Genomic DNA, 27,882 nt, shown 5'->3' on the forward strand with positions numbered 1-27,882 from the left:
TACAAATCAGAAGTCTTATTAGATCCGAACATTGAGAATATTTGTCCAGTTCCATCTCAGTTTAGAATGCAGGAGTTGGGCTTGGTGATGTCGATGAGCCCATCACAGAAAGTCAAATGGTCTCTGCTGACGCTGCGGGGCATCGGTTGTCACATCTAGGTGCAGGTCCACCATCTGATCTGGATTTGGCCCGGATCCGGCTGACAACAGTAAACCTTGGTATAAACAGAGACTAATATTAGTGTAGATGCCATTCTTCTTATGATGTAACGAATACATTGAGTGTTATGGGAAGTGTTCTGGGTTCCGACTGATCTAGTTAATGCAGCCTAACAATCATTTAACTGATTTTTGATAATTGATAATGTTCTATGTGTTTGCCATAGAACACATGTTTACCTTCTCTGTTTTAAAAAGATAGTTTCTCATTGTACAATCATAAGTCTGAGGATCAGGAAGGAGAGCATTCTCTGTCAACAGTGGGACGAACACTAACAGCAGCTGAATCGTAGTAATTTACGATGGCTGAGCTGGTGGGGATTGCAAAATTATCGATAGATTGAAATACAAATGTTTGCACTCACACTGGCAAAGTTATGAATGGCATCGAATGCTCTCGATGAACCTCTGACGGAGGCCCATGAGACATCCCAGGCCAGCAGTGCAAGTTTGACTCGACTGAGTGACGTGAGAGAAACCAGAGCATGTGGGTTTCTCAACAGCCACTCTCACTCGCTATGAGGATTCACATTAAGCAGAGGGATGGAGGGATCCTCTTCATGTTGCTCTCCACTTCTTTAAACGGTGTCATGCAACAGCCGCTGCTCAACTACAAAAACAACAGTGAGGAGGAGTTCACAGCATTTCATCCCAAAGCATGTGACTAAATACAATTTTAAAAACAGAATATTATGGACTCAATACCTCTTGACATAAAACAACAAATAGCTATTATTCTTAGTGTCCTTGGACACCTCCGACCAGCTGGCTTTTCTGACAAAGTTGTCACTGCACCGCAGCCATCCATCTTCACTGGGGTTACGGATATGACTGATGTAGTGTCCTTAAAGACAGAGAAACTTTAGTAGAACTTTGGGACTGGCTAGAACTACACATGGTCAATGAATAAAAAAATGCCACAACTAAAAATACACTACAAATTCTTACCATAAAACAAATTGTTTCCCAAATGTGATACAACACCATTAAGCCTGTACTGTGCGTCGATTTTGGCTGGTGCTCCCTCCTGTTTAAGAAACAAAACAATTATATAAGATGATGCTTATCTATCTATCTATCTATCTATCTATCTATCTATCTATCTATCTATCTATCTATCTATCTATCTATCTATCTATCTATCTATCTATCTATCTATCTATCTATCTGTCTGTCTGTCTGTCTGTCTGTCTGTCTGTCTGTCTGTCTGTCTGCCTGTCTGCCTGTCTATGAATGGCTGTCTATGCCTTTCCTGTGGTGTTGTAACTGATCTGTCCTGTGTCCTGCGATCTGCTGAGCTGTTCATACATGACACTGTCTGCTTTCCGCTTTCTGTTGAAGGTCATAGATCAAAAAAGAAAACACTTCTTGAAACATGAACAAAAAAGTCAAATGTCTTTCTGAAGCTGTCTTTAAGGCCAAGTGTCCACCAAAGCCAGCTGAAAATGCTAGGTGTTCTGCTGACAATGCCTAGCTGCGGCCTGCGGGGGCTTAAGAGCGTTTTGGAAGCACAGCGTTTTTTTCTTCTTCAGTATAGACACTTGGCTTGCTATGATATGGATTATACGGCAAAGTGTTACTAGTATCTCATTTCACAGATAGGTTGTTTCTGTATTGATTCTAAAATGCAGATAGAATGTAAAGTATTTGCGCTGGTTCTTGTTTTAAATTTTGTTCCATTATTATGTTTGTTGTTGTCATCTGTTGACATTGTAGACTCATAATTTGCCCCATCTCCACTGTGATTGTTCGGCTGGGTAAAAAGTGACAGTGATGAGCGCTGCATTTTACTCAAAGTTGAACATTTTAAACTCTCGTCGATTGGTAAGAAACTAGACGTTCAGCGCCACGTTACGTTCATGCTGTTTTAAAAACGTGGCGTTCCCATTGAAAACAACTGGATACACCAGCCATCTGTTAAAAAAAAAAACGCTTTGGTGGACACACGGCCTTAGAGTAATTGAGACGTTACAGCATTTCTATCTACAATCTTCGAAGAATACAACAACTGAAATATTACTTGCAGCAGTTAAAACTAAAAGGCTAACTGTCCATACCTTTAATGCAGGCTACCGTCAACTCCTCAGGGATCTCCAGTCCATGCTTTAGCTTCCTTATGGTGGACGGTTTGATATCAAAGCGCATCACCAGAAGGACCAGGACCCTGTAGAGACATTTAGATGATCAGAAGTGACCAACTATCGTTTAATTATTCTGCAGGGTAGTAACTGATAAACAGTGTGTCTTACTGTGGAAAGCTGAGAAACTTCAGAGTCTCTGTGGCCTTGGTGGCAGAACAGTGGCTGCACACACATTCAATTGAAGATGCCTGAGGAACACACAGATATCAGCCAATCAAAAATGACTTGACATGCTCCTGTTCATGTAATAAAATCACTTTAGCACTGACACTCACGTTAAAGCTCTGCTGAGGACTGTCTGTCAGACGCGCTTTAGGGCCGATGACCAGCGAGAGTTGGTTGGAATCTTCCGTAAAGCTTTTCTGGAAGCCACAGCTGAAACCACAGAATGAAAAACACTTCTTTAAACATTTGTATAATTTTATATATGAATAGTGCTATAGTATAATAGGAGTACATTACCTGTCGCATGTGCGCTCACGTTTGAGTATGAACTCCAAATTGGCCACAGGGCAAGTAAATGTGGGCCAAGACCTCATCAGAATATCACTCTCCTCTTTCAGACAGGACAAGCAAGCCATGAGGAACTCATGGGCATCCTGAGAGAAGAAAGAGAAGGACAGTTGAAGAGCTACAATGTTAAATGCAACTTATGAACAAATCAACACATTTTGTTTGCACAACAAAGATAAAGGTTTGTCTGCTGAAAAGGTTGGCATGAATTTTTCTTGAATGCTGGTGGACCAGAGCCCTGCAGTTCACCAGCAAAAGTAAGCTTAAAACTAGGGATGCACCGAATACTCGGCCACCAAAAAACTTTCATCACCGAAACAAATGGCCAAAATGTTGTGATGACACAAACAGAAACCGCAACCTGCACATGCTTGTCTAAAGCAACATTTCTGTGGTGTGGACGTATATGTGATTCATCTCACATCTAATGAAGCATCTATAAAATGGGTTGTAACTTGAAAATAATGCTTTGTTTATGTTTCTGTCGATGGACACATGTACTGACTCCTCAGTGATACACTAAGACAACAGTGATAATAAAAGAAAAACGTGGGCAAAATAGTCTCTCTTTGTAAACTTTGTTCAATGCATGCAAGAGCTGCCGTATCTTTGAATATGACCAGTACTTTTCGCCGTCATTACCCAGATGTAGTGTCAGAAGATGCGAATGAGAAGTCGCGCGCGCTGTGAGAAGATTTGTACCATCCGAAAGCGTGCACACGTCTCACAGCGCGCAAATATTGAGTTCTCTTTCAAGTCTTGCGCTTAAACGGACAAACTCACACAAAAAGTATGTCAACATGTCCATCTTGATGAGTATCCTAGCAGACATAGTCTGTATATGCCTTAAGAGAACTTTATACAGTCGAGAAAAACGACACATCAGTGCATTAGGTCTTAAAGGGGTAGTAGCCTTTAAACTATTGTTTGTTTAATGTCAAACAAAAGATAAGAACATCACTCATTACTCTTGATTCAATATCTTTTGTAAGTTTATTAAGGATTCACCTTTAATTTAAACAGTAAAATATGCAGTTATTTTACATTTGATTACTTTATTCAATTTCTGTACCTTTTTTGCAGGCCAGCAGGCCTGTACATTATTATTTAATCTACATATGGTGAAGTTAAACATTTTAGTTTGAATTTTATCTTATACTGTGCACTTTTGCAATGTGCTAAATAAATATTTGCATAATTTGTAATTGATTTATTATTTGAAACTTTAATATTCCTTTATGCAGTTGCAATGCGTTGATTTTAGTAAAGTTACACAGTCGTAGCCATAAATGTAAAGTTACACAGTCATAGCCATAAAACATAATTTCTTTAGGCGTTTCGGTTTTCGGCCTTGGTTTCCTCTTTTTGGGTTTTCAGTTTCGGTCAAGAATTTTGATTTCGATGCATCCCTACTTAAAACCATGCTTGAAAAATGCATGCAATTAAAAATTCATCCTCACCTGCTGCTTGTTTCCCTTGAAAGCTGGATAGTGATTTTCAATAGTGCCTTTAACTTTAGCCAAGTTTTTCTTCAGGTTGAAGTCACTGCCGCACAGCCTGCTCATTTGAAGGTCAGATAATGCTCTGGAGACAAATGGATGAATAGTATTTGTACAGAATTGCTGTAATGTTAACTCCCATATGAAGGTTATTCTGCTGTACTCCAGAATGTCATGAGTATTACTTTACGACAAACATCTTAAATGGGAAGATTTTTGATATAATGTTGAATCAGTGTTGATACCTGAGCAAAGTGGCTCCATTTTTCAATTTTTCCTTCTGGGCCAACACATCTCTATGAAAGGGGGAAACACTGAGGAGGCACTGCAAGACGGAGTTCATGTAGCAAGTGTTCCCTAAATTCGGAAGACTGAGAGAATCAGACAGCTTTGGTTAGGAACAGCTTTAAAACACAAATTACAATTGACAGAATCCATGTTTTTTTCTTTCATGAAGAAATTCTGATCTAAACGCTCCTGTTTAAGTACTTGAGACCCGTTTTATGAATTTCTATACAGAACCAAAATATAATAATTTTAAATGGATGACTTGGACCGGGTTATTAAGGAAAAGCAGCCAAAAAGTATCCCAGCATGCACCTTAGAATTAGCAGCGCGTGCTGAGTCGGTGTCTAGACAAAGAATAGTTTTGATTTGTGTATTTTGGGGTTCTTGCATAATTCCTATCCACCATATTTTTAACATAAGAGCGCGTGGGATCATTTTAACTTGAATGTGTGAGGCTTCCAGTTATTTTATCTGTACAAAAACAGTTCATTATGCTGCTTGATGTTGCAAACTAAGTTGCAATCATATTTCATGTATTATCATAATCATAAACATCAAACGTATAGCGTCAGTTCTGGTAGGTCACATTAATCAAACTCGGATCAGCTGGCTGTCAGCTGATCATGTCTACCTATAGGATTATGACGTCTATCTTCTTCTCTATTGTTATAAAATGTGGCAAGTAGTCATCATAAGCATAGGCAGGTATGTCCAGACTTTTAACAATCACAAACGTCTTTACCCCAAAGCAGCTTGTCCAGCATCATCACCCTGCGTCGCTCTGTGTTGTCCAGTCTTTGGTTGCTGTCTGAACAAATTATTGACCCACTGCGGTGCCGATGTCTGAGTGTTTGCCATCGGCTGGATTCCTAAACTCTCCATGTCTTGAAGGCTAAGAAAACATCATGCATATGTTACCTACTATTGTGCTTGTCCAGGTTTGGGGTTCAAAAACCTGAGGCAACACAAATCTCAGTCCCTTTACTCACTGTTGAAGTTCAGTAGCAGATCTGTCTGAGGTTGTCAAAGAATTGTCCAAGCTGGGAGAGAGTTTTATCTGTTCAACTATTGCTGGGAAGAAAAAGAAGGAAATAAATATGTCTGAATTAACAAGTCAAATCAAGAAAAGATCCAGTAGAAAAGGTGCAGAACTGCTTTATATCTTACATGTGACGGGTTCTGTCTTTTGGTTTGCAGCCGGCAGATCAACTTCTGGATGTTCCTCAGATGACCTGTCGACTGCAGGTAAGGAAGAAGTGCCAGTCTTGGTGTCACTGTTCTTCTTTTTATTAGATGAAGACTTGCCTGGCCAAATTAATGACAGCATGTTGCCAAAAATGCGGCGCACAAATCGAAAACGGTGTTTGGAAGAGTTGGGCGATTTGCTGCTGTCAGCAAGAGCTGCAGTGGACGAATCCATCACATCAACTGGAGAAGACAGCCCAAACTTCACCCTGTTTTTTTTCTTCTTCTCTTTTTTGGTCTTTTTATCCATTTTCCCAAATGCCTGAAGAATGTCACTCACCATTTTCTAGAGAGATAGACATTTATGCTTTAATAATTATGCATTAATTCTTCTGTTTGGTAATCTATTCATTAGTGGATGCCGAGGCTAGTTTTCACAATGGAAGTTGCTTCAAGGTAATTAGTTCAAGCTAAGTAAAGATTGTTCAATTACATGGTAACACTTTTCAGTAAGGTTTCATTAGTTAACATCGGAAACCTTCTTTAGTTAACATGAACTAAGAATAAATTATTTCAACAGCATTTATTATTCTTAGTTTTTATCAATGGCTTTGGCACATTTTTTGAAACAGTCTTTACATCTCTTGCTTTAAGTGCAATGGCACAATCACCACCATTTTTGCACAATGGAGGACTACTACTATTAATTATTACATATTGATACTCACTTATTTGTTTTCATACAGTACATTTATATTTGTAGAATTGTGTTGCATGTAAGCTGAAAATTATTGTCATGGAAGAGCAATAGGAAGACATTAATGCGTTAGAGAAAGATAAGAATGTGTAAAAATAAACAACAGTAAGAATTGTGTACAGTATTGACTTTTCACAGTCAATTGTTACCCTCTGTCTGAATCTGTAATAACAGTAAAAGCTCAGTGTAATACACAAGAGCATTCATTGTGAAAAGAAAGCATTTGTGAAGAAAAAAAAAAATGTATATAGATTTAGTATATAACAAATATTTCCATGGTGAAAAAAACTTCTGAACATCAACATCTGAACATTTTGGCCAGTGTGGCTTACACGATGACAAAAACACTTTATTTTTGGTGCCATTGGCCAATATTACTGACATAATACCATTGAAGCATTAATTAAATGTTTTGGGTGAGTAACTGCATTTTGCAGACATGCAATTTAAATCTGATGTTCCAGCAAAGAGTAGAACTTACAGTTTTGAGAACATTAAGACGGTTTCAAAAAATGTCCCAAAGCGATTGAGAAAAACTGCTACACTTTTTATGTCATATATTTATCGCTAGAACATGTCTGACAGATGGATAATTTTGCATGTGATGATGGCTCACAAGATGAAAGAATGTTTAGAAGTTGTGAAGAGTTTGACAGGTTCACTGAGAATCAACATCGACAGTTTTGATCAACAAGCCTGTTAGTCAGTGTGCAAATTGTAGACATTTGTACTAAATATTTGCCCACATGTGCCAAAAACAAATTCAATTTGCTTAAATCAACAAGAAATTATAATCTGATGTGAACAAGAAACTAACTGCTCAGAGATTTGAATTTACTGTTATGAGGGGAAAAAGTCTCATTCGAAAATCGAGCCAAAGCGATTGAGAAAGATTGTTATTTCAGCATTACTAATGCATAAAGCACACATGCACAAGTTAATTTGACAGCTGTATAACGCAGTCACGTAATATTAATGATAGTATCGAGATTTTAAATACATAGCTGTGCATATTTTAACAGTATTTCACATTTCAATTTTTCAAAAACATTTAGGTAAATAAACAGCGGGTATTACCTTTATGATCACTCAACCGGTGTGACTATATGGTATGCAGAAATGGTGGAAATGTTCAGTAGCTATTTGCTGTTGAGTCAAAGTGCAGTAAATGGCTAAAACTCTCAAAATCTTCAGGAATTCGGCGGCGTTTGTCTTCAAGTTATTCTGATTCTGCAGAGCAGCGCGAGCTCTTTTGCCGACTGTAATCCAGCGGTTCACTGTGACGTCACCGTACCGCTGTCGCAAACGTTCTAACCGTTCTAACCTCGCCTCGGTTATTTTTACTTAAAAAAATACAGCCTACTTCTAATATTTAGCATATATTACTTATGCTTTAATAATTTATGCCTGAATACTAATGCTTGGCCATTTGTTCATTATTGAACCCGGGCTAGTTCTCGGGGGAAGAATAAAAAAGGTGAAATCACACAAAGAAATATACTTAGGCTACATTTAATTTTACACAATAACAGTTATTTTAGGGATGCATATTAACTTTAAATGCCAGTTAAACTGGGATGCCAGTTTACCCTCTGAGAGTTTACATCCACGTTGAATTCTAGAATTCTTGAGTGTTAATATTTATGACAAATTTCTTATTTAACCTAACTTTAACAATAGATTTTACAAGAGCCATGGGGCCCGTTCTTCATAAGGCACTACTCAGTTAGCTGGATTTGATTGTTGACGATTTGGCATGATCTCGGATTGGAAGCTCATCCTGGACTTGCTATCATAGCAACAGATCCGTTAGCTTAAACCTGCTAGAGCAGGCTTATTTCATGTAAACAGGATTAGATCGCATCTTAAGATGATACTTAAAATCTGTCCCTGCCACTGCTACTTTATTACAATACTTCATTACTGCAGGGGCAATAATAATTTTATATAATAATAAATAAATGAAAGTTTATTTGAAAATAATATTTTAATGTGTAAAATTTGCATATAATACTATAGACACAGTCAGTTGATTGAGAGATTTATTTGTGAATTGTAATGGAATAAATACTTTATAGGTGTATTGGAGGTTTACACACATTATGCAGTTAATCTTTTTTTTAAAATTATTATTATTTGAGTGATGACGGATAATATGGGAGTGGCTTGATGCAAGAGATACAGATCTTTTGATCTTGACCATTAAGAAACTTTAATTAATACTGTCACATCTCCTTTAAATTGAATTAAAAATAAAATTACGACATTAAAATAAAATGTAAAGTCTGTACAAATATAAAATCCTGAATATCATTGGGAATCATGTTCATCAAAACAGTGCACATTTAATTTATCTAACTTTTATTACACGGCTCTGTGAAATACTTAATTCCAGCGGTATGTTATTTCCAGATAACAACAGCTCATCCGGGTACTACGAGTTATCTTGACCGGTACTACTTCTATGCTTAACGCTGGCGCCATCTTGTGGCTTAAACAGCCGTGGGTTACAATGGAAGACTTCAAGGCAACGTTTTTAATATAGATATTTTTCTTACACAAACGCATCGATTCGAATCAGAAGGCTCTATTAACCCATCGGAGTCGTGTGAAGCACGTTATTTGACGGACAGCTGCATTTTTTATGGAACTTCAAACACAACTACAACTACTGCTTGGATTAACGTTAGCCTGGACTTTTTAAATACATCTCCGATTGTATTTGTCTGAAAGAAGAATGTCATATACACCTATGATAACTTGAGGGTGAGTAAATCATAGGCTTGGTTTCATTTTTGGGTGAACTAACCCTTTCAGCATTCATTTTCAACATTTAGCAAGGGCATATGGCAAATCTTCAACAATAGATAAAGGTTTAAAGCAGGTTGGAACTGTTTTTCTTCGCGGAAGCTTTGCGTAAGAGCTAATAAAATATTTAATCTCAAGACAATATTTTGTGTCTAATAATTATTTATTTGACACTAGTAGCCGTGTAATAAGTGGGATAATGTACACCCAGCCGGTTGTTATCGCAGAATAAACCCCTTCAGAGTGATGCAAGAACCGGTTGGGTGTACATTATCCCTTACTTATGTTGGTTTGGTCGTTTGTCTGTTTCCTTATAAAGTTTTTTGCCAGGTGGCTTTTTTAATTATATGATGTCATTACGCTGTCTTGACACCAGCCAATCGCTGCATTGCTGATCGTGGTTTCGAGTATCGATGCATCTGCCCTCTTCAGGGAACACAGGCACAAGCAGTGATCTCGGATAACTTGATCCAGATATTTTAATCCAATCCGCAAATTCGTTTGAAGAACCAAATTAGCCAGAGATCAGTTATCATGATTAAAAGATTTGGGATCTGTCAAATCATCTCAGATGTATTAAGCGAGGTACGAAGAACGGGCCCCTGAAGCATACTCTCGTCTCTCACAAATCTGGTCCTTGTTTGTTTATTGATTACTCAGCCAGATCCCCCTGATTTTTCCCCTTCAAAGTTGATATTGCAACATTGACAAACTGATCATTGTATAACTGCTACTTCTGTGTTATTTTTTTATCCAGATTTTGTGATCGTTCATTGCAATTTTCAGTATAGAGGAATTACACATTCTCATTGCCGTTACTGTCCTGCAACTATCCAAAGAAACTATAAGTTTACTAGAGTCAAACTAAAGTTGGGTATTCCTAAATTGGGTATTTAGTTGGGTAACTAAAGTTGGGTATTCCTGCCAGGAAGCTCATTCTTCAATAATCCGTAACACAGCACCACCTGCTTTACTCCCTACTGTGCCCGGGCCCCACAGAAGTATACTGTACTTCCGTTAAATCTGGCGACTTCTCAATTCATTACACAGCTACCGCCAGTGTCATGACCCATCCATACATCGATTACGTCAGTGGTTCAGTATCCTCCAACAGTGCTTTCTAAGACAATTTCCTTATGTGAATCTTTGCAGACAACTCACCCTCTTTCTGACCCTCCACTTTCACCCTCTGTGTCCATTGATAGGCTATATCTCCATGTCCAACTCTTTCATCCTTCCACTTGCCACTAGAGTCATTACATTAGAATGACATTTCTTTTTTTTCTTTTTTTCTTTTTTTGCAGTGGAAAAATCTTATATTTTTGTTAGTAAATTATATAAGGCATTACAGATACAAGTACTTGTGTCCATGTTTTAAAAAACACTGCGGCAGTGTGGCTATCATACGCTTGCATAATCCCGATGAAAATGACTGCAGGCTTATTCAAAACGAACACTTCTTAGAGTAACACTATTGCCGGAAGTTTTGGGACGCCTGCCTGCCCATGAACTTCAGCGACATCCAATTGTTAAACCATAGGGTTTAATATTTAACTATAACAACTTTTTCTGGAAAGGCTTTCCACAAGGTTTAGGAGTGTATTTATGGGAATTTTTGACCATTCTTCTAAAAGCAAATTGGTGAGGTCAGGCACTGATGTTGGACGGGAAAGTCTGGCTCACAATCACCGCTCTAATTCATCCCAAAGGTGTTCTATCGAGTTGAGGTCAGGGCTCTATGCAGGAGCATACAATGCATTGGTATGCTGAAGCATTAAGAGTTCCTTTCACTGACCCAACCCCTGAAAAACAACGCATAGCCACATAATCCCCCTCCACCAACCATTACACTGGGCACAATGCAGTCAAACAAGTTCTATTCTCCTGGTAGTAGGGAGGTTAAGTGACTTTTGACTTCAAGTCATGATGCAAAGGTCCCCTTTGGTATGGAAGTACCTTAGGGTCATACAAATAAATTTATCCTAGGACACAAGTGAGATCACACTTTTTTATCAGAAATAAACAGGTTTTTTCAAAAATGATAAAAAGTGTGATCTCACTTGTGTCTTAGGATAAATTTATTTGTATGACCCTAAGGTACTTCCATACCAAAGGGGACCTTTGCATCATGACTTGAAGTCAAAGGCCTATTTTTTGGGCTTAACCTCCCTACTATGGCCAATCCCAGACTCGTCCACTGGATTGTCAGACAGAGAAGCATGATTCGTCACTCCAGAGAATGTGTGATGTGATGTAAGGCTTGGATGCAGCTGCTCGGCCATGGAAACCCATTCCATGAAGCTCTCTACGCTCTGTTATTGAGCTAATCTGAAGGCCACATGAAGTTTGGAGTTCTGTAGCTATTCTGCTTTATAGAAAGTTGGTAACTTCTGCTCACTGTGCGCCTCATGGCCTACCACTTCACTACCACTGCAGTTGCTCCCAATTGCTTCTATTTCACAAATGGACTTGTTGCACATTTGGCAATCTATCACAGTACTAGGCTTAAATTCACTGAGCTACCGAGAGCCACCCATTCTTTCACAAATGAATGTAGAAGCAGTTTGCATGCATAGGTGCTTGATTTTATACACCTATGGCCATGGGAGTGATTGGAACATCTGAATTTAATGATTTACAGGCATGTCCCAATACTTTTGGAAATATAGGCCCTGCCCCAAATGGCACCCTAAACCCTCACGATGTTCCTCTGAGTCTGCACAACATAATGCTGCTTTAACTGCTGGGTAGAAGTCCTCTGTGTAGCTCGCGAACTTGCGGGCTCAGCTAAAGTGTGCATCAAGGACGCATAGCAGCTACAAAGGGGTGCTCAAGAGTACCCTTCTTTAAGCTTGAACAAGTCTTAAAACTCATCTTTTAATGTGTGCTTCTGTCTGGTTCTTAAGGTGATTTAAACCATATCTTCAACTGCACGTAATTGGTGATACATTTCAGTTAGGTTTTAAGTCTAGACATAGCAACGAATCAGTGTTACTGAGGGTCCATAATAACATTCTTGGAGTCCTGGATAGTAAAAGCTCAGTGGTTTTGGTGTTACTGGACCTTACTGCTGCATTCGACACTGTGGCTCATGCTATACTCATCTCTCTTCTTCAACATGTTGCTGGTCTGCAGGGTGCAGTGCTAAATTGGTTCTTCTCATACCTCACTAACAGAAATTTTTCAGTAATGCTTAATTACCTTTCCTCCTCGCTTGCCCCTATGTCATCTGATGTGACCTTCAGATCTATCTTCCTGTGATTCTGAGTAATCGTTCTGCATTGGACCTCCATAATTGCCTACAGGACATCAAACAGTGGCTTTCCCAGAATTTCCTTCATTTGAATGAAGAAAAGACTGAGTACATCCTGTTCAGCCCGGATTCATCTACCAGTTCTTTTAGTTCTGGCCTGACACACCTCAGTTTGCTCCCACTGTGCGTAACCTGGGTGTTATCTTTGACAAAAATTTGCAGTACGATAAACAGATTGGTGCAGTAGTGAAGGTGAGCTTTTACCAGCTTAGACTGCTCAGTAAGGTCAAATTAAAAAGGTGAAAAAGCAATTCATGCCTTCATCAGCTAAAGGATAGACTACTGCAATGCCCTCTACACTGGACATTTCGCTTCACTGGCTCCCGGTGCGGCTTAGGGTGGAGTATAAGGTCTTGCTGTTCATGTTCAAGGCCATTTATGGTCTGGCCCCGGCCTACCTTGCTGAATTATTAACGGTCTACCAGCCAGCCAGAACTCTCCGCTCCTCTGAAAATACCTCTCTGGTCATTACCAAGTTCAATTATAAAAAGTTTGGAGGCCGGTCATTTGCCGTCCAGGGACCAAAGCTGTGGAATGCACTTCCAGCACACCTACAAAACATCACTGTGTTGAGTGTTTTTAAATCGCAGCTGAAAACACACTTTTTTTATACAAGATTTTAACATGTAGCCTTGGACTTGACTGCTATATTATGTTCAATTATGTTGTTGCTTTCTGTTGTCCTTTGCTGTTTTTACTGGAAAGCACCTTGTGCTCCTTTTGGTTGTTGTAAGGCGCTATATAAATAAAATTGTATTGATTGATTGATTGTATGTTTCTCATTTATTGTGTACCAATATACTTTTATTGTACAGCATTCTGGTCACCTGTACTTTAGAAATAAACTAAACTTGAACTGGTCAGTGGTGTTAACAGTCATTTCCTAATAAATTCTGAGATGAGGTTAGATTAGACAGGTTGTCAGAAAGAGCCTAGAAATCTAATCTGCCACGAGTATCGTCCAGCAACTCTCAATACATGTCTGAGCTGTAAAAACCAAACTCTGGTCAGGCCAATCACATCATGTATAGAGTCGGTGGGCGGGGCTTAACATAATGACGGTCGAGTTGCGCTTGCATGCTTCTAATAAACACAGAAGCTGGCTAACGGCGGTCTTTTGAATCAGCTTTAACCGTGACTCTGGAAAACTTGGAGTTAAGCTTTTCTCTGAGAAAAAAATAAAGAATGGCACTGAAGTCATTCTTAAAAAAGGGAAGATGTGTTCGGAGTTTTGTCGACCGGTTTGGTTTGTTACAAGCTGCAGAGACTTAGTTATGATACAGGATGCTTTCACACATTGAAAAATTCTGCTTTCATGTAGAAAGACTTTGTATTACGAGCTTTAACTAAGACATATGGTAGACTATGACATACTGATAAATGTATAAATGAATGAATTTTATATTTTAATAAAGAAACAAGTTTTGATTGTTCATTTGAATTTATTTTTCTCTCTCACACACAAACACACAACAATGACATATTGATAAATGTATAAATGAATGAATTTTATATTTTAATAAAGTAACAAGTTTGATTGTTCATTTGAATTTATTTCTCTCACACACTCACACAGGCATATTGAAAAATGTATACATTTATGAATTTTATATTTTAATAAAGAAACAAGTTTGATTTTTTTTTTTCATTATTTCTCTCTCACACATTCACTCACACGCACGCACGCACGCACGCACGCACGCACGCACACACACACACACCAAGGTTATTTTCGTAAACGAAAACTGAAACTAAGACTAAAACTATTGGTCAAAAAACATTTTCGTAAACTGAAATAAAATTAAAAAATCTGAATAAATAAAAAACTAAAACTAAACGAAACTAACTACTCTTACTAAAAAACTAACTGAAATAAAATAATAATTAGCAAAAATAAATATTCGTTTTCGTTATTAATAAGCTCTCTTTAATGTGGTGGAAAATCTGACTGTGGCGGTTGAGGGAGTGTCTATTGCGCTAATGCGCGTGAAGTGAGCTGAGGAGATTAACCGCTGTCCTGTGACGGACGCGTGCAGACAGGCAACACATCGCCAGTCCTAAAACGGGAGTTCACAAAGAATCAACGCGTCCGTCCGTGGCAGTGAAAGGGGAAATAACACAAGGTAATGAGATGCACGTTAAACTTATTTTAAGCTCAATGTTTTAGAATGCCGTTTCTTACGTGACGAGAGACGCAGGCGCAAAAGTCAGCAACTATATTAGCAAATAACGTTACTAGCCTACTGTGCGTTTGAGATTTCATGTTTGCATAATATTGACAGGCTCAAAGGTGTTATCATAATCATTTACTACTAATAATATTATTATCTGTGTGGAGACATATCCCCACAAAGTAGGGAATGCCAGGACACACACACACACACAGGTTTGTTTCACTATATAAGTGAGGACATTGCATGGACTTCCATTGATTTTATATCAGGTTAATGATATTTTATATCTCCTAACTCAATTCCTATCCCTAAACCTCCCCATCCCAAGAACGTGCAAAACAATAGATTTAAATAAAAACATGTTTTGGCCGATTTATAAGCCTTTTTAACTAGTGAGGACCAGTCAAATGTCCTTACTAGTCAGTTATCATAATATTTTACTAGATAAGTAAGGACATTGGTCCCCTTTACAATTATAGCACAACAAACACACACACACACACGCACACACACATGTCTGGTGCGCTATCTTTGTGGGGACTTGCCATATAGACGGTTTTTATACCATACAAACCATATATTCTATCCCCCTACCCTGCCCCTGCCCCTAAACCTACCCATCTCCAGGAAACTTTCTACATTTTTACATTTTCAAAAGAACTCATTATGTATGATTTATAAGCTTTTGTACCCATGGGGACCTCAATTTAGGTCCCCACGGTGACACGAGTCCCCATGAGTCTGTGTGCATTAAGTTTGAAGTCCTCACTAGGCTAGAAAAACATGTACACACACACACACACACACACACACACACACACACACACACACACACACACACACACACACACACACACACACACACACACACACACACACACACACAGAGCAAAACAGTGTGTAGACACTGCTAGCCTACATTGTACTACTGAAGAAATTAAAATAAGCTTTTAATTGTTTAACAATATTTCATCTGTTATGAGTGAGTTGGTCTGGAATTTATAATTTTTACTTTTATATTTTACGTTGCATCTATTTTGTTCTTTAAGATAGATCCTGTATAGGTCATAGTTTGACTCAAGCTTTTTTGCTCAAAGGTGAAAGCCCAACTTTACTGCATGTTGTGTAAGACCGTCCTGGGTTTAAACAATAATGCTCGTTTATCAAGTTATTTCACTTAAGGATGTTTAGTAAGATTAAACTCTAATCTGTTAATTAAACTTTGCTGAAATTAAAAACCTTGATTTGGTCTCTAGACTTCATTATGGTAACTCTGCTAAACTATAATTACTAAAACTAAAACTGAAACGAAATAAATAAAAACTAAATAGAAATGTATTTGCAAAATAAAAACTAAACTAAAACTAGCAAAACCATTTGTAAAACTAACTAAAACTAAACTGAAATTTGTAGCAAAATTGAAAACGATAATAAAATAAAAACTAATTTAAAAAAGCAAAACTATAATAACCTTGACACACACACACACACACACACACACACTCACCTTCTGTAACACATATACATACAAGTTCCCATATACTGTACCAGCTCAGAATTATTTTTTAAGGGCCTAAATCTATCAATCAATCAACTTTATTTATATAGCGCTTTTACAATCACGATTGTGTCAAAGCAGCGTCACAGTGTCAAACAGGATAATATTGCAACAAAATTAGATTTGGCTGTACAGTCGTACTGGAGAAAACAGTGATGTTATCAGCTTATTTTAATTTATCATATAGCGACAATGTTGGCAGATCAATTAAAACTTAATTAATACATTTTATTTGTATAATTAGTTGAATAACTTTGATCATAATTTTAGTGTCCCCAACTGAGCAAGCCAAGCCAAAGGCGACAGTGGCAAGGAACCAAAACTCCATCAGGGCATGATGGAGAAAAATAAACCTTGGGAGAAACCAGACTCAGTCGGGGTGCCAGTTCTCCTCTGGCCTATTAACAAAACGTGTATGATTATTATTCTCGCAACTTTACAGGTCAGAAATCATATTAGATCGGAATATTCAAAATTTCAGGGTATCACGGAAGAGACAGGTTTATTTAGGATGGTGCGTCTATTACACAGGAGTATGAATACATGAAAGATTGAAATTATTGCGCCAGAGACGGGTTTTTTGAGCATGACGTGCCGGTGAGGCAAATTCAGAGTAGTGATGGGAAGTTCGGTTCTTTTCCGCGAACCGGTTCTTTCGGACAGTTCGTTTCCATGATCCGGTTAAAAAAACCGGATCACCGGTTCTTTTACGTCTTTACGTAATGACGTCATTTCTATCATCCCGGCGGATGAAAATACATTCAAACACATCAATTTAAAGTATTTGTAATCAAAACTTAGTATAGTAATAATTATTATTGACATCATCATCATCTTGGAAACATTTTTTCATTTATGTTTTGCAACAGCACTAAATACAGTTCACCAAATCGAACTGATCAATTGTTACAACATCTTACTTCAAGATATTAGTTTTATTTCTAGTTTGAGAGACTGTCACTGTCGTGCAAACACTGATGTTTTACACGGATTAAATAAACGTACATTCACATAGGCCTACTTACACAAATCCTCAGTGTTCACCCGGGCTCATGTATTATCAGCATCAGCTGTCCCAGTCCGAGAGAAACAGTTCGGTTACGACGCTATCACGCATGCTCAGTATCTCAGCTCACCGGTTTTCAGAATCGAACATGTCCGAAAGATCGAACGTGTCCGATAGAAACGGTTCTCGATTCTGTACCAGTGATCCGTTGCAACCGGTCGATCTGACTCCAGAACCGCTGTATCAGTGTGTGTGTGTGCTGAGCTGCGAACTGCTGCAAGCTGAATAGTCTATATCAAATCACTGTTTTGATTACATGTATTTTAAAATCTGTATCGACTTAGAAATTAAATAAGATAAAAGCTGTTCCTGAAAATATCCTGCATTATTGATAAAACAAATAAATGTTTAATTTGACCGTTTTACAATCCATTGTTTCCAAAACTTTAAAATAATACTGTGACAGCTTTGTTATGATGTTTCCAAACATGATTACATTAGTTTTAAATACACTTCACCTGCATTTCGTTCCTCTGAACAAATAACACGCATGCGCAGCTCATCGGCTCATCGGTTCTCAGTATCGAACGTGTCCGACAGAAACGGTTTTTGATTCTGTACTGCTGATCCGAGATCCGACAACCGCTACGTTCAGTTACACGCACATGCTCAGTATCAGCTGCTCGTGAGTTCATCAGATCTCTCAGCAAAACATGTCTCACTTCAGCTAACGATTGGAGTTACAGCATCTACTTCAAGATATTAGTTTTACTTCTAGTTTGAGAGACTGTCACTGATGGCAGAAAGTTAATAAACTTGTGGGATCAGCCCTGATTTGAGACGCGAACCGTTTAGAACGATTCAGTTCGATTTGGTGAACTGGTTCGACCGGTTAACTATAAAGATCCGGTTAAAAAGAACGATTCGTTCGCGAACCGGACATCACTAATTCAGAGGAGACACCAATTGACACGGTCTCAGCAGACACTCCAGGATGCGTTGGTCATGTCCAGGCACAGGTCCACCATCCGATCCGGACACGGCCCAGATCAGGGATAAACAGAGAGACTAACATTAGCGTAGATGCCACTCTTGATGTAACGAGTACATCAGGTGTTATGGGAAGTGTTCCCGGTTCCGGCTGACCTAGTTAATTCAGCCTAACAATTGATTTGTCAATTGATTTGAATAATGAAAGTTAAAAATGTTCTATGTGTACACTATAGTAAAGAGATGTGTTTTTAGTCTAGATTTAAACTGACAGAGTGTGTCTGCTTCCCGAACTATGCTTAACGTTAGTAAACGTTATAATTCCAGGTCATTCCAGCATCTTACATTACCCTGTCAGGCTTGCAACTGGGACTGGGGAGCTAAAATCCTTTAAAAAGAACTCTTTTGCACAGCTTCTTGCGTATGCTTGCACTCTGTAACTCCAGGGTAGTCAATTTTGCGATGTGGCACAAGCATGACACAAGCATGACACAAGCATGAAATGATAATGATGTATACATTGTAAAATAACCTAAATTATTGTTCAATCTTATTTGTGAAATGTAATCCCATGCGATCTGGTATCAATATTGCGTTATTGCAACCGTAAGCTGCACAAAATACGGGCATAATTGCTCGCTCTCTGTTGACTCTGAATGCCAGCGTTGAGTGGAGAGACCCAACCAGTATGGCGACGACGCTGGATCACGCTCCAGCACGTCATGAGGCGTCTATGTATATTATGTCTATGGTTCAATCTGTCAGCTAGCTCCGCTTCACCTTCGTTGCTCTGGTTGGTTGTAGCGCTATCCTATTGCGTGCAAAGGGAGTTCGAAAGACAACCGTTTATCCCGCCCCTCGGATTGAGCCCTGTCTATGGTGAGTTTCCAGACCAAACATCTTGATGGGGGTCTGGCTTGTCAGGCTTGGTCAGAAAGCCTGCTATACACCAATCGATCACAACTCGCTTTGAGAAAGATTTCAGACTGGATATCAACCCAACACAGTACAGAAATTGTTTATCTGTATCATGAAATTATGATTTATTTTGTCTGTGAAAAAATAAAACGTGGGAACAGTAAATTGCATTTTTACATTACATTTAACATTAAAAGTAACATTACTTTTTTTTTTTTTAAGGACTCACCCTGTGATCCCAGGTGGAAAGATGGTTGTGGCTAGAATGAATACAGCTACGCCAAAAAATAACAATAAATACATTTGCTTTTTATCAGATTGTTTTATTAACATCTACATCAACTCCAACCCTAAAGCTACCCTTACAATAATGCAAAAACAGTAATTAATTGTTGTCCAGCATGACAAAAATGATGCAATTATTGATGTGTGCATGCCCAGTAGGACAATCTGGCCTGACAAGACTACTTAATTTGTTTTCCTGGTCATATGATTTGTGGTGTGGCTACGATTTCATCAATCCAGACTTTTTGTTTTGAAGGACAAAAATTATAATTTTTTAAAGGCAGAAAAAACACATCAGCTAAATTTAATAAAAACTTGACAGGGCACATTAGAATAAGGTGTTTAAAAAAATTGGGAAAACCTTTTAGTTGTTTATTTTACAAGTGACATTATGAGGGTTAGACTAAATAAACCAATATATATTTAAATATATGTAAAATTATTACATAAATTCTTTATATTGCCTCTAGTAATAAACTAGATTTTTATAAATGTCAGTTGTCTACAACTATGTCTCTCTTTTTTTCACTTTTATGGGGGCACTATTTTACACCAGTTCATAGTGACCCGTATAAAACAAATTATTAAAAATCTTACTTTGTGTACAAAAGTTGTTTTATAAGAGAAAGCTAGTATACACCAAGCTTGACTTAAGTACACAAAACATTTGCTTCATCCACATTTTTTAAGGTGAACAAACATTACACATTTATTTAGTTTATTTAGTACATTTATTTTGAAGACACCTTTGTCCCAAGCAAATTACATTATGGATTCAAAGAATCAACACTTGTGTTAACTGAAAATCAAACTCAGTTTGGCATTGAAAGAGTCATGTTGTTCCAGTTGCCTTACGAAGCCTACATCAACAAAATCTCACTGAACTCACAGTGAAGTCTCTTCAGTTCTCCACTATTGATAGAAAGGCACGGTAAACACTGAATGAGAATGTCACAATCCAGTGTCCAATGTTGCTCAACATTCTTTTCTTCTTCCACAGAAAACATTTTGAAAAAAGTCTACGTTTACTGCACTTGCACTTGACCGTCAGAATCACACACCTGTTTCAATGTAATGGAAAGAGCATGATGTAAGGAAAGAGCTTGGATATCAGGCTTAACTATCTCCATTTGTCTTCAGCAGAAAGAAATCATAGGGGTTTGGAGCAACATGCAAGTGCGATGAAGTTTCATTTCTGAGTGAACATCAATATACTTGTTTGTACTACTGCTACTTCAACATAAAAAACACCTCTGTCTAAAACATGGCACTTCACAGCAACTTACTACTCTGCATTAAATTTCATCACTCTAAGTAATGTATTTTAAAAAGGCACCCACTTTCATGATGTTTGTTTCAATGCCATGTCAGCTATGAATATTTCCACTGTGAAATCCAGGTTACATAAAACATAAAATCCTGTGGCACAGTGGTTCCCAAACTGGATGGGTTCAGTAAGACTAAGGGGTATGTTATGCAAAAGAAACATCTTCAGGGTGATACAAGACCCCACTGCATAATTAACCAGCTTAAAATACAGCTACAAAAGTAAACAAGTATTTGACTTGTATATTTGATTACCTCAAAATGACCCGCAGTGCTCGTTTGAGCAGTCTGTTGTCAGTTATAGTGGTTGTTGTCACGCAATACCAGACCAGTAGATGGCAACATTGTAAGAATCAGAATGAAGTATTGCAGGTGTAACGGTGCGTGTGGTAAGACCATAGACTGTATAAAACAACAGTCTGTATAGTGTCAGTGATGCCACTCGCAGGTTTCTGAAGAGCATTTTTGAAGCCCAAAGTGGACGGAGCCGGCTGTCGCCATCTTGGCAGCGCATCACTCCCAGATAACTGAAAATGGGCAAAGACACAGGGGGGCGTGGGTGGAGAAAGACAGCAGATCAATGGCTAGTTTGTCAATCCACCCGTCACTCAAGTGGCCACGCCCTTTCCTGTAGCTCAACCAGTAGAGCGTGGCGCTAGCAACGGCAAGGTCATAGGTTCGATTCCCAGGGAAAGCAAGAACTGACAATAATGTAAAAATGTGTACCTTGAATGCAATGTAAGTCGCTTTGGATAAAAGCGTCTGCCAAATGCACTAATTGTAAATTATGCAGAAATTTTAGGCTTAATATAATATAATAAAATTCACCCCCCTCACAGTTGTCATGAAGGGGAAAATTTGCTTTGTAGACCAAAACACTTTTTATACTAGGCTGGAGGGCTGGGCGATATCTATATATAAAAAATATTTTTATATTGTCAAAATTTTCTTTTGCCCCCATTAAAAACACACACACACAAAAAACATCTACATAAAATTAAATTAAATTAAAAATGTTTACATTTAGTGAACAGGTTGGGATGACCAACATTTTATTTCATTAAACAAGTAATTTAATATTTTTTTAATGCACTTTTATAATTAATATATATTTTTGGTTTTATGTTTTTCTTTAAAAAAAGAAAAAAAGAAAAGCAAAACATGCAAATTAAAAACAATATGACACAAACAGTGCTTTAAGCAAGTCAAGAAAGAAATTAAATAAATCTAATATTAAATAATTGTTTATTTAATTAAATTAAATAATCAAATATATAACTGCTTAGTCTTTACTCTATAAATTACTATACACTGATTTTTAATAAATATATTAAACTTATTTAGCCAAGCATGGGGTGGTTTTCTATTTTTCATTGTTGTTTTATTAACATTAATCACACAGAATATTAGGTCCAGCTTTCCAGTTACCTCAACTGTATACGCTCACTAAAGACATCCCTGGCTGCGTTTAGCTGAATACTCGCCAGGACATGCATTTACATGTTTGAATTTTTGACCATTCAAACCCAAACCCAATAATAATTATCATCATCAATAATCAACAAGCTGAATCATGATCGCATGTTGTCTGCAAGGCGTGTGCACGCACTTCAGGTCAGAGTCTGTGTTTCTGTTTCTTTCTTTCTTTGTTAGGTGCTGCGTGTACAACTCTTCTGCTTCCAATGTTTAAATATTAGATATTCACAATATTTTCACATTTTACATTTTTCACAATTTTTTTTACATTTTTCATCAAAAGGATTGCGATATTATAGCAAATAGTTGATATATCACCCAGCCCTACCAGGCTGTAAAAAAAAAAATTGTCTCTAGTGGCCAGTCGATGAATTGCAGTTTAAGTCAGAAAGTGGGAGAGTTTGCCGCCATAAAAAAATATAGATGAAAGATGCATGGTTCTGCATTAGGCATGGACAAGTTTGTGCCATACCTGTCAAGTATCCTGTTTTGGCCGGGAAAGTCCCGTATTTTACCCTTCTTTCCTGCCGTCCTCACATATTAGTATTTTCCTGTATATATCCCGTATTTCAATGTGCGTTATTAAAAAATAATAATACCAGAGGAAAAAAAAAAGCTCTGTAACTAGAAAATCTGAGCTCTGTAACTAGCCTCGCGATAACCGCCATCTGCAGTAGCCTACAGTACTGTAGGTGGCTGTTGTCGTGAGGTTAGATGATGAGTGACAATGCGGGAAAAAAACTAAAACAAAACAGAGACAGATAATGGAACGTAAAGATAGAGATGGAAGGCACTCCTGCCAAAAAACCATAACCCTCGTGTAAATACTGTGATCAATGGGACAGCGAATTTAATTTTATGAAGAGGAGCAGGTGGGGGACAGTCACGTGTTTTGTAAGTTTTGTAACTGCGACCTCAGCATCTCACATCCACATCTTGTGCGACAGCGGAAGATCTTTTAAAGTGACAGTAACCACTTATAATGACAATGCAATGAACAAAAGTAATTGCTCAATAAATATGCTCTGCTCTTGACTAAATAACTTCAGTACCTTTAATAAGGATTAATCTATATATAATTCATAACGTATGCAGTGCAAACTGATAACAATGTAAATTTCCTACTTGTTAAGTTGTTATACAAGTAGGAAGAGCACAGTTACACATTAAAAGTAGTATTATTATGGGTCTATATGAGGATTTATGCCAGCCCCCACCCCACTCCCCGATCTCTCCCAGATTTTGATACCCAAATGTTGACAGGTATGGTTTGTGCTAGGACTGACAAATATTTTTCTCTACAAAAAAGAGAAAAGGTTTGGGAACCACTGCCATAACAGCTACAGTAATATAGACGGTTTCATCGGATGCATGCCGGTTGCCATGGTTACGCACCTGGCCCAAAGCTAACTTACGTTTGTTTGTTTATCGGTCTAGTGGCTAGTATGGCACACTAGTAGAAACACATTTTTGATGTACTATTCGTGGATAACATGACATAAATAGTAATGACCAAGCAGAGAAAATTGGATATTTATAAAGCTATAGTGGACCTTTTTGGACCTTTTATAAAGCTTTATAAATATCCAGTGTGACTGCATACAAGAGCACCGTCATGTCTTCTTGATGTTTACTTATTTATTTTGCTTGTTATCAGAAACAATCTACTCTAGAGGGACATTTACACTTAGCATAAACATTTGATCGCCATGATCCAAACAAGCAGAACGGATCACCGGTAAATCAGGTCACGGCCGTGTTTACATTTGTTCACATCAAGTGGTCTCTCTGTATCTGGATAACTGATTGGATTTATGTTTCCAGATAAATATTTAAATTAGGTATGTTTTAGTTGTAATTAGGTATGTAAATGTAACTTTTGCTTTATCCTCTATTTATGGCAGTGCACATAGAGCAGGGGTTTTCAAACTTTATGATGCCAAGGACCCCCACATTTGATAAACCTTTTATGAGGGACCCCCTTCCTAAAATCCATTTATTTTTATGTATGAATTTTATTTTAAATTCTTAGATAAATAATAAGTGTGACATTATAAATACAACATATTGTTTCCTAACCTAATTTGGCTATACTTTAGCAACTTTCACAATAAATGTAAGCAGCTTACGCACTGCGTTAATAATACTGGCTCCAGTGAGCAAGATAAAGGGGACTATAGTGAGAACAACTCACTAGAAATATACAAAGCAAACAATTCTGGAAGTATGTGTACTACAAGAAAGTGAAGATATTTAGAAATTAAACAGTTAGAATGTTCGGTAGACTTTATCCCTTTTTGCTTTGTCTTTTTATTCTCTGAAATTCTTTGGGGACCCCTTATAACTTTCTGGAGGACCCCAGTTTGAAAACCTCTGACATAGAGCACATGATATTTGTGATGTATTCATATACTATTTCAAATAGGGGTTATTCATCACTTATATAATGAAATGAAGTAACATGTTATTCCAACGCACTGCATAATTTAAAGGAGAGCGTGCAAGCCTTTATATAGGCTACTGTATGTGTGGCATTTCCCCCCACTCTATATTGCAGACAGAAATAGAGATAATGTTGCACAATTAAAATGAAAGATGATAACGCAGCCTATTGTTACTGTTTTTTTGCGGACATCTACCAGAAGTTAAGTTTGGGCCACAAAAGAGTGCATGCACAGTAACGTTTGTTTGTGTTGTTGCTGTTGAAACCGTCTATATTGACGTTATTTTTTCAATTTGATCCTGGACTGACTTTGTTAAATTTTTTAAGGATGTGAGCAGGTTAAACCTCAGTTCTCTCTAGAAATATATGACACGCCATCCTTGTAGATTAAAGGGCTATTTTGGGAGTCTATGATTTGATTGAATGACACACTATTTACTTGAAAGCGTTGCACCTGGGGATGAACTTTGCTCATCTTGGGGCCTGAAGATGAACTGCGACAACTTTGGACAGTTTTGCTGTTTTAAATGTCTCAGTAGATGGCTGAATTGGCTGAAACTCTTTCCACATGAAGGGCACTGGTACGGCTTCTCTCCTGTGTGCACTCGCTCGTGTTTTTTTAGGTTTCCAGACTCAGCGAAGCTCTTTCCACAATACGAGCACGTGTACGGTTTTTCTCCAGTATGGATTCTTTGGTGCATTTTCAGTTCACTGGCTCTGGTAAAAGCGCTACCACATTCAGAGCACACGTGAGCTTTCACACCGTTGTGTTTCTTCTGGTGATCTTTAAAGTAGCAGAGCCATAAAAAACTCTTCCCACAAAAAGAACACACATACGGTCTCTCGTTCGTGTGGATTTTCAGGTGTCTTTTTAAGTGCGCCGCCAAAATGAACTTTTGACCACACTGATCGCAGTTAAATGGCCTTTCTCCAGAGTGAGTGAGCAGGTGAGTTTTGAGACTTGTTGCATGCGTGAAACTCCTTCCGCACTGAGCGCAAGTGAACGGCTTCTCTCCAGTGTGAATCCTTATGTGATCTGTGAGGTTCGCTTTATGCGTGAATCTTTTTCCGCACTGCTGACATGCAAATCGCCTTTCTCCCGAGTGTATTCTCATGTGATCCTTAAGGTTTCCTTTATGTGTGAAACTCTTTCCGCACTGAAGGCAGGAGAACGGCTTCTCTCCGGTGTGAGTCCGTATATGATCATCAAGGTGTCCTCTTTGTTTAAAACTCTTTCCACAATGAGGGCAGATGAGAGTGTTTTTTTGTGTACATTTATTTTCAGTCTGCGAGCAACTCAAAGAATTTGCACCATTTATGAATGCAAGAGGTTCCTCAAAATGACAGATGAGAGTGGTTTTCTGTGCACATTTACTTTCAGTCTGTGAGCAACTCAAAGATTTTTCACTAGTTACTAATGCATACTGTTCCTCAAATCGAAGTTTCTCCTCCACGTTCAAATCTTGACTTTCCTCTTTCACCTCCACCAGGTCTAAAATGAACACAAAATAAAATGTATACATCTCAAAAAATTACCTCACAATTGCAGTATTGCTGCAGTGATTACGCTCTCTAGATTGTGTTTTTCTTTAAAAATTACTTTGTGAATGCAGGAATGTAACTTCAATATGGTACAATATCAACATATTGCATGTCTTATGCTTTACTTAAATAAGGAGACCCTGCAATCGCTATGTGATAAAACTGGGGACCAACCTTTTCGTTCCTCTGAGTCATCCTTTAATATTTTGAATGGTTCCGGATCACTCGTGTCCCCGATCACCACTCTGATGAATTCCATCTTTTCAGTAATGTGTTAAACAGGATTAGTTGTTACACCAGGATTATTCCTGCTTGTTTGAATCCACATTGTCTTCTTCACTTGTTGAATGACTGAAATATTCCCATCTCTGGAAGCAGTTTCACTGGAGGTCCAGATCTGTCAAATTTAAAAGGTTAGTTGAAAAAAGAATTAGCTTTGCTCATCCTCAAATTGTTCCAAAACTGTATGATTTATTTTTGCTGCTGTAAAAAGATATTTTGAAGAATATTCATAGCTAAACAGCTGTGGGGCACCATTGACTTCCATAGTATGGGGAACAAATCTATTTCAGTAAATTCTGTTTGGCTACAGACAATAATTGCAATAATCTGGAACACACCTTGGTTAGACATACATATATATATATATATATATATATATATATATATATATATATATATATATATATATATATATATATATATATATATATATATATAAAATGTACATTATAAAAGAAAAAATATTTAGTACATTTGATTTAAAGAAAATGTAAAGTTCCATAATTGCCTACTTTTATATATTTTTGAGCAATAATCTGCTGAGTCTTCTTTAAAACAAGACCAAAATTAGTTCTATATTCCAAAGCATTCTTGAATAACAAACAGTTAAGTTTGGATAGTGCATTTTCACATTCTAAAGAAGAAGAAAAAGCCTATTTAAAAATGTAATTGACTATTTTGATATTTATTTAACTTTGGAATTCAATATGTCATAGACATGTTTCAGTAGTACTCAGCTAAATGCACTTCAATCATTTACTTATAAGGTTATTTATAAGACACCAAAGATTTCACTAGATTCATGGAGTGATGGTGACAGAAAGATAGCACATTGTCTATAAATTACAGTGCACGAAATAATAAATGCAGCTTCTGTAATAACATTAGATAAAGCATAACTGTATAAAACGTTCCCATTTTAATCGTTTTTACTTCATAGTTGATGTGAACAGGCCTTGAACCATTATATTCGGCAATAATCTATTCTAGGCTATATTTGTTTTACATTTGTAACGCATTTTTTTTTAGTACCATGTGGTCGGGGGCACTTCGGTCAAAACTTCCAAACGTATTCTATGGCTTCAAACACATTAAACACTGAATGGATAAAAACACAAACCTTTCCTCGGCAGAATAACAGCAAACACATCGTCCATGT

General features: G+C 37.6%; 2 protein-coding genes across 2 annotated transcripts; both read right to left on the reverse strand.

Moving 5' to 3' along the window:
• Positions 1-102: 102 nt before the first annotated feature.
• LOC137089848 (ubiquitin carboxyl-terminal hydrolase 37-like) lies at positions 103-25,524 on the reverse strand. Its single transcript, XM_067453417.1, has 12 exons — positions 25,339-25,524; positions 5,828-6,191; positions 5,650-5,731; positions 5,403-5,552; positions 4,618-4,743; positions 4,334-4,457; positions 2,823-2,959; positions 2,636-2,735; positions 2,469-2,548; positions 2,277-2,383; positions 1,435-1,551; positions 103-215 (listed from the first exon to the last, which is right to left on the reverse strand). Exons 1-12 carry the CDS (start codon positions 25,372-25,374, stop codon positions 103-105), a joined length of 1,536 nt encoding a protein of 511 aa, XP_067309518.1. The 5' UTR covers positions 25,375-25,524.
• Positions 25,432-27,880, reverse strand: LOC137089849 (gastrula zinc finger protein XlCGF57.1). Its single transcript, XM_067453418.1, has 3 exons — positions 27,844-27,880; positions 25,533-26,391; positions 25,432-25,459 (listed from the first exon to the last, which is right to left on the reverse strand). Exons 1-3 carry the CDS (start codon positions 27,878-27,880, stop codon positions 25,432-25,434), a joined length of 924 nt encoding a protein of 307 aa, XP_067309519.1.
• Between the last annotated feature and the right edge of the window lie 2 nt (positions 27,881-27,882).

The sequence above is a fragment of the Pseudorasbora parva genome, chromosome 9, assembly GCF_024679245.1.
Source record: "Pseudorasbora parva isolate DD20220531a chromosome 9, ASM2467924v1, whole genome shotgun sequence".
Lineage (NCBI taxonomy): Eukaryota > Metazoa > Chordata > Actinopteri > Cypriniformes > Gobionidae > Pseudorasbora > Pseudorasbora parva.